Source organism: Mustela putorius, unplaced genomic scaffold (genome assembly GCF_011764305.1).
Source record: "Mustela putorius furo isolate JIRA1106 unplaced genomic scaffold, ASM1176430v1.1 tig00000174_pilon_pilon_pilon, whole genome shotgun sequence".
In the NCBI taxonomy this organism is placed as follows: Eukaryota; Metazoa; Chordata; class Mammalia; order Carnivora; family Mustelidae; genus Mustela; species Mustela putorius.
Window position 1 is genome coordinate 42,944,756 of NW_025421304.1, and position 7,772 is coordinate 42,952,527.

The 7,772-nt window shown below is 64.4% G+C and overlaps 1 protein-coding gene across 1 annotated transcript in view; it reads left to right on the top strand.

Annotated features, from left to right (window-relative positions):
- LOC101673278 (BTG3 associated nuclear protein) overlaps positions 1-5,675 on the top strand; it is a 117,858-nt gene extending 112,183 nt beyond the window's left edge. The window contains exon 13 of the mRNA XM_045076415.1: positions 5,298-5,675. Within this exon, the coding sequence (XP_044932350.1) occupies positions 5,298-5,351 (54 nt within the window). The 3' untranslated portion in view covers positions 5,352-5,675. The remainder of the gene's footprint in view (positions 1-5,297) is intronic.
- The last annotated feature ends 2,097 nt before the right edge of the window (positions 5,676-7,772 follow it).

Consider the following 7,772-nt stretch of genomic DNA (forward strand, 5'->3'; position numbering starts at 1 on the left):
GGGCTCTGCCTGCGTGGTCTCCCGGAAGCCCGTCTGTGGCCCCGGGAGCCAGGTCCGTGTTAGTCTCTCCGTGCGCCTGGAGCCGTGGGCCGCTCAGGCCGACCTCAGCATCTCGGCCTCCCGCCGGCTCTGCGCGCCCTCCCAGTGGGAGCCCGCCAGTGGGTCCCTGCTCTCCCAGCCGCCCGGAGTGGTCTGCGCGCGGTCTGGTCTCCGCGTGCCCGGAGGGCGTGGAGCTCGGTGGCACCGCTGCCGGCTTGGTCCTCCCTGAGCACGTTTTCCCTCCCCCACCCCCTCCACGACGATGCCGGGAACTTCTGAGGCTGGTGCCCACCCCGAGCGGGGCGGGCTCGGCTCAGACACCCCTGCACCCCACATTCTCACTTTCAGAAGGGCCTGTCCCCACGTCCCCAAGGCACATCCATTTGAAGTCACTGGTGAGTGACCCTGGTCTGGATTCCGTTTTCCGGACTGTGCTGGGCAGAGGGTCGAAACGTCCAGCACAAGGAGCTGGAGGGAACTTTCTTCACTGTGTCCTTGGTGGCCACCCCGTGGGCTTGCTTCCGCCAGGACTGTGCTCCCATGGCCGTGCTCCCCTGGTGGCCCTGCTCCTGTGGCTGTAAGCATCCATGAGGTCGGCCTCCTGAGGTTTCCTAAGTGCATCGGCTGTGGCTGCCGTCAGTGCGCGCCCCCACCTCCCGCTGCTGGTGCTGGTGCTGCGGCGAAGCCCACGGGTCCAGCCGACGGTCGGCGTTTGGGTCTGGAAGGGGCGTGTGTGGCTTGCTGTCTCTTCTAGTGGAATCGCGCTGCTGCTTGCCGTCCTGGGTGTGGACGCAGGGCCCAGGGAGGTTCTGGCTGCCCCAGGGCCCAGGTCCCCAGGGACAGACGGTGACCCCGCCGGCACCGAGCCGCCAGGCAGAGCGGGAGCGATGAGCACTCATCACCGTGGCCGGTCTAGGGTCCCGGACATGGTGGTCGCTCCTCTTGAAGAGGCCCCACAAACTGGGTTTGCCCGTCACCTCGTCCGCAGCTCCCAGATTTCTTGGACCCAGCGGAAAGGGCTCTCGTCGCAGGCCCAGAATGTGGGCGGTGGGTCTGATTTTCAGCTCGTTTCCTGTGCCCTGTCCCGTGAACCCTCACAGTTACCACACGTCCCTAATAAGCCATCCCAAGGTCTGCGCACAGCCTGGGCTCAGCTGAAACCCCCAGAGCTGGGGGTGTTTCCTCGTGGGGGACAGACACCGGCCTCTCTCCTGGGCAGGAGCCTGCTGCCCTCTGGGCCCTGCCTGTCACGGGAAGGGGACCCAGGACACCCTCTCCAGACCCCTGCCCACAGGCCTGATCTGGTTTAAACGTCCCTCTGTTCGACCATGTCCCACCTAGCCCTCCTCAGGGCAGCCCGGCTGTCAGGACGAGGGGAGCTGTGGGCCCCGGGCCCTCACCCCGGCTGCCGGCTCTGTTCCCTGCAGGGACCTCCGGGTGTGACCATGCAGGAGCCCCTGGCCGGTGGCCAGGCCGAGTGGGTGTGGGGCAGGCCTCCCCATGGATCCCAGGCCCAGGCATACCTCAGTGAGGACCTCATGCTGGCTGGCGGGCCTGGGGCGGCTCCAAGAACCCCTGGAGCCAGACCCGGCTTATCACGGCGAAGCAGCTCCCTCCTCCGCCGCGTCTCTGACCTCCGGCTTCTCGAGAATGATCTCAGGGCCGAGGGTGTTGCCTGCAGACGACGGGGACAGCCTGCGGGTGCTCTTCGTGACCGCCAGCCCCAGACCTCGCAGATGGATCTCGTGTGTCCTTGGCAGAATTTGCTTCACTCTCGTGCTTCTCTCTCTAGCCAGGACCGGGCCTCCAGAGGCCCCAGGCACGGCCCGAGTGCTCCTGCGCCGGCCTCAGCCCTCCCGCCTCCCGCTCAGTGGTGAGACCAGGGGCGTCGGGTCACCAGTAAGCTGGGAGTACCAGGGCCTGGCAGCTCAAGTGGGTACAGAGGTGGGTTAGAGAGGACCCCGTGGTTCTCAGCCCGTGGAAATTCTGACCCCGCGGGACGCTGGGCAACATCTGAAGATGTTGTTGGTTGTTAGAACCGGGGAAGGGGTGCTCTGGGCTTCCAGTGGGTGGAGGCAGGACCCAGGACCCGGCGTGAGGAGCGAGGCGAAGGCAGTGGGAGAAGATCCCTCTAGTGAGGCCGGGGGTCTCAGAGCGGCCGCCTTCCCATCTGCACGGCATCCGTCCCTCGTCTTGGCCAGGACTGGGCGCGGGCAGTGGGAGAAGGGATGCCCTGGCCCAAGGGGTCTCCCACCCCGATGTCTGCAGCGGTGGCCACTGGAAGTGGGTCTGCATGCACTTCCCATGGAGGCTCAGGGTGCCAGGGGCCTGCCTGTCCCTCGGGGCCTCGCTTGAGCCCATGCCCTGGGCTCCTGCTTCCCAACCACCCCTCCAGGCCGAGGCCCCGGGCAGCAGAGTACATGGTGGACAGTGGGGGTTCCGCTTGGATCAGGAGAAGCTGAGGGGCAGTCCGGCAAGAGCTGCAGAGGTGGACAGGTCTGCCCCTCACGCAGGGGTGGACGCTGGTCAGGGAGACAGAGGAAGCCATGTGGGCCTGACACGGACGACACAGCAGGGCCGCACCAAGGCGAGGGGGTGCCCACAGCGCCAGATAGGGCTGCGGCGTCGGACTGGCCCCGCCCCGCCCTGCCCAGCACCTGGGTGTGTGGGCTCGGCTCCTGCAGACTCAAACCTTGTGCTATCCGAGTGCAAAGCAACACCCTGATAGCCCGTGGGAGCCCCGTCCCCGCTGGACCAGAGAGCAGGCAGGGTCTGTCCGTTTGTGCTCTGCCTCGGGCTGTCTGTCCCACTCCGCCCACTTTAGTCCAAGCAAGTTCCTCGTCTCCTCTTGGCGTCGGCGCTCGTCTGTCCTGTGCGATGTCTGGTGTCTCCCAGGGATGAGACTCCCGTGGGGCAGGGCAGCAGGAACTGGGGCCGGGCCTCTGAGCTGGCCGCTGGGGGAGGGGGCCGGACTTCGGTTCGTCCCATTCCTGCTCCTGGGAGTAGTGACGGTTCGGGGTGGTGTTTGCCAGGTCCCCTCTGCAGCAAATTACTCTTTTTTTCTCTATCATAAGAAGGATTTTGTGGAAAAATACTTTACAACTATATGAACACTTCACACTTCCTCACAGTTCCATTATTTATCAGTCTTTCTGAGTTTGGACTCGGGAACTAGTTTTTTTTTTTTTTTTTTAAACAGTGTGACCTGTCATGCTCAGCGAGCCCCATGAACTGGCTCCCGAGAGTTTTGACAGCCCCTGGGCTCCTGGTGGGCTTCCTTGCCACCGGTGTGTCGGAACCTTCCAGAAGCACCTGATGCTTCCTGGCTGGATGGAAATCTTCCGTCTCTGCGGGGTCCTGCTCACTGTTCGTGGAAGATGGTGTTTAGAATAACCAAGATCTGGAGGCTAGGGGTGTTCGGGACCCTCGCCCTGGGGTGTCCCTGCTCCCAGGGTGTGTGTGTGCGTGCGTGTGTGTGTGCACGCGTGTGTCTGCACAGACACACCCTCTTGCTCACACGCCCGTATGTACGTTATCTGCTGCTGAGTTTCCCTGGCGCGAGTTCCCCTTCCCCTTGTCGAGTGGGCTACGTTTTCAGTTCTTCGATGCACAGAACCCCTCTCTTGATCCCGGCTAGGATTCCGTAGCCCTTTGGGAGTCTGGGCTGATGGCAGAACTGATCGGGGAGGCTCTCTGACCAGGTCTCTGGAAGGATGCTAGGAGTCATTGTGGTAACGAGCGAAAGGCTGAATGAAAAGCCCTCTCTGTGTCCAGGATGCGTCCATGAACCCCAACTTGGGCGTCTGCTACAGACTTCTAGATCCCTGGCTGGAGGTCAGGGGCCAAGGGGAATGGCAGGGGTTCTCCAGGCCCAAGTGCGTGGAGAGGAGAGGAGCGAGTGTTTTTAATAAACCAGCTGGGATCTGGCTCCGGGGCCGTGGCGCAGAGGAAACAGCGCTCCAGACTGCGTCCGGGGCTGGCTGGGACTTCCGGCTTTCTGGAGTTGTGAGGAGTCCCCAGCTCTCCACTACACAAGACGGCACCATCCCATTCCCTTGCTCCTGGGCCAGCAGGGCTTTCTGCTCGTTGGACTTGCCGTGGAGCAAGGGAAGAGGCAGGCAGGGAAGCACGTCCTGTCTGAACAGGCGGCCATCCAGGGCTTGCGTGCCCGCTCTCCCTCTGCCGCTGGAGGGGTGCCCCGTCTCCTCCACCCGGCCGTGGTTCGTCAGAAGGGAAGCCTGCCCACCTGCGGCCCGTTTCCTTTGTCAGGGCGCTGCCCCCCCACCCCAGCCAGGCCAAGCCTGCCCCTGCCTCCCGGAGGTGTGGCCACAGTTTGGGTATCTGACTGCTGGTGCCCTGGCCTGGAACTGGAGAGCATGGTGGGGGCACGTTGGGCAGTGAAGCAGGGGGCTTGGGGTTCAGGAAGGGGCTTCTCCCTGTGGTGCTGAGGCCGTCAGCCGTCAGCCGCCATTCGTTCCAGGCTCCCTGCACAGGCGGTTCAGCCTCACGTGTCCAGACGTCTCTTCCCATCGCAGCCCTTCCTCAGCCCGAACTCCGTGGTTCCTCGTGCCTCCTGGGCTAATAGCTTCTGCCGCATCGACTGGCATTTCCTTTTGTGGCCTGAAAATACCCTCTCAAGGGCCCAGAGGACCCCATGTCGTCTGGCGGGGGTGGTGGACTGAAATCCAGTGAAACGCGCAGTGTGTGAGTTCAATCACCGGCAAAGCTGTCTTCTCCACACCAGTGCGGGCTTGAACTCACGGCCCTGAGATCCAGATCTGAGCTCGGCTCAAGAGTCCGACGCCCAACCGACTGAGCCACCCGGGTGTCCCGAGCTGTGGGTTTTTTTTAAAGGGGCCTCGTCATGTCTGATCACGATTAAAAGTTAATGACAACTGTGTCACCCCGGGGCACTTCGCTGCTCTTTCTCTTGCTGCTTCGGTCTTCAGGTGCGTGAGTGGAGGGGGCGGTCGGCGCCGTCCGTCGCCTCAGCTGATGAGGAGGTGTGCGACGGTCCCCGCCTCGGGCAGGGCGGTGAGCTCATCTCTGCTGACCTCGGATGCTGTCCCGCGGCTCACCAGCCTGGTCTAACCTGGTCACTTTCAGGTCCCTCGGTCTGACCCTTGACCTTCTCGATGCTCTTTTCTGCACCTCTTTCCTGTGGGCCTCTCTTTAGGACGGTGCTGCGGTGGGCAGCCTCTCCGATGACCTCATTGACCCATGCATCTTGGTTTTGTCACCTTCCCACCTTGCATCAGGTCCAGTTCAAGTGGCCAGTGGAATATGGTGGTGCTGGCGGCGCTGACTGCTGAGGCTGAGCAAGCTTCGTGTTGGTCCCTTGGGTCGTGCGCCGTGAAGGACGCCCATCACCGCTGGGACGCTCGGGCAGCCCCGTGGAGAGGCCGCTTGGAGAGGCGCTGAGCTCCGTGGCCGAGAGCCCCCCGATCCTGCTGGCCTGACCGTACCTCCAGACGAGACTGTAGAGCTGGCCGACGCGAGCCCACGGCCGCACACGCGGTCGCAAGCGAGGCTGCCCCCCATCAAGCCCTTTCCGGAGAAAAGGGGTCCGGGTCCCACTTACAGTTGAGCAGCGCTGTCGCCTGCCTCAGTATGGAAAATAAACCTACACTACTGGGCTGAGTGACGGAGCGAGATTTGTGGGGGGAGCTCGGAGGGCGGCTTCTCCCAGTGGCTCGTGAGGGGAGGCCTGGGGGGCAGAGGAGCCCCCACAGAGGGATGTTAGAGACCAGGGAGACACGCTTCCGTGTCCGAAAACATCTTTCTCATTCGCGGGGGCAGTGGGAGGGACGTGGACGCTTTGGGGAATCAGGACGCGTGGCGGGGCCGGCCTCCAGGTGCTGTCGGTGCTGCTGCTGTGCCTGCCCCTCGCACCCCGAAGCCGCTGGGCCTGCACACACGCTGTCATGCGGTGGCCGCGACGGTGTGGGGCTCCTCCTCCATGGGAGATTCTAGAAGCCCTGCAGCTCGTCCCCGCTCCGACTGTCGGGGAAGCCAGCCGCCGTGCTGTGGGGACTCTCGGGCAGGCACGTGAGGAGGAACTGAGGTCCCCAGCCAAAGCCAACCAGCCTGCCAGCCGGCGAGGGCCCCAGCCCGGCCTTCAGGTGAGACCACCGGGCATAGCCCCAGAGGAAACCGCCAACAGAAGGCGCGAGCGATCCTGAGTGCTGTTTCCTGTTCCAAGCCGGGCGCCGCTGGGTGACTCGTCGCGCAGCCGGGGATCACTGAAGCCAGCCCCCCCGTGCAGACCGTAGATGAGGGATGCACATAGCTGGGCACCAGGAACACACAGGAGCACCCCGTCCTCCCGAAGACACGTCTTAAGATCCCAGAGTGACTGCTCGCTGCGCAGCCTCCGCTACCTGCCCCGAGGTTTCCGCTTCATCTGGTTCTGGAGCGGCCTCCCCCACCCGCAGCGCCGTGAGGAGGGCAGTCCGATGCCCCCGGCCACCTTCACCTGACGGCAGCCTGTCCAGCGAGTTCAGCCCGCAGGAGGCGGGTGTTCGCTCCTCTTCCCCCACCCCAGGCGTCGGGCTGCGCCGTCCATAGGAGGCGCGGCCCGTGTTTGCCCCACGAAAGAAGATGCCTCGTCCGAAATGCCGAATCGGGGTTTTGGCGGGTAAGCCAGATGCGCTCACGCTTGGCCGAGCATCGGGACGGCTGCGGAGCTGGAAGCCTGGGGTGCTGCGGCTCCCGGGACTGTGACTAGGGCGTCCGGAACACACCAGGCCCCGGGGCTCCGAGCCCTGCCCACAGGTGAAACCACCGGTTCAGACCCGCCGGGTTCCTGCTAATAAGCCCTCTTGGTCTCGTATACACCCCAGACCTCTCGGTTAGCGTGTCAAACCTCAGTCCTGGGGATCGTTGTTCAGGAAGTGGCCGTCGGGCCCGAGAGGTTTACGGGTAATCGCATTTGCTGCAGGAAAATCCGTCACGGCGGCCTCGGCGGGCTGCGTGCCCAGATGGGCTTCCGAGCTGGAGCTGGCCGCAGAGCCTGCGGTCGACCAGCGACCCACGCGGGTGTGGTCGGTTGGGGGGCTCTCAGATGGCACCTCCGGGAGCGCCTAGACAGGCCGGGCCAGAGCCAGCAGGACGCATTTCACACCCGAGACCCGCCTTCAAGGATTGGGCTCCCCCCAGGCCAGGAGGCCACCGGAAACAGCCCGCGCTGGCCCACGTCCGCAGGCACATTTCTTCTTCCTCGAGGAAACTCTGCTTTCCTCTCGCCGTCCTTCAACGGAAAGGGGGTGGCCCAGCCGCTGCTTGGAGGGTGAGCTCCTGCACCCGGATGTCCACCCCGGCCGCCAGGCCCCTTCCCAGCAGCCCCTGTGTTATCGAACAGCGGGCTGGGGGGACCGCCCGGGGCGTGGAGCCCTGACCCCTGCTCCCAGACCCGGCCGGGCTCCTCCCCCTCCTGTCCCGGCTGCCCCCAGAAGGAGCCACCTGCTGGGATTCTGGCCCCAAACCCTTGGAGGCAGTTCCTGCCTGGGCTCTGTGCCCCTCGTGCCCCACTGATGGGCGTGCTGGATTTGCCTGCCGGCTGCCGCTGACGGGGATGCTGAGGTGGCTGTGACGGGGACTGGAGGCCCTTGTGCCGAGGGGTGACATCCAGACAAGGCCCAGAGGGAAGCACCGGTGAAGGGGCTCCTTCCCTGCGGACCTCATGGGCAGGGACTTCTCACTTCTTAGGACGGCTCCGGCCTCAGGCGTGGGAT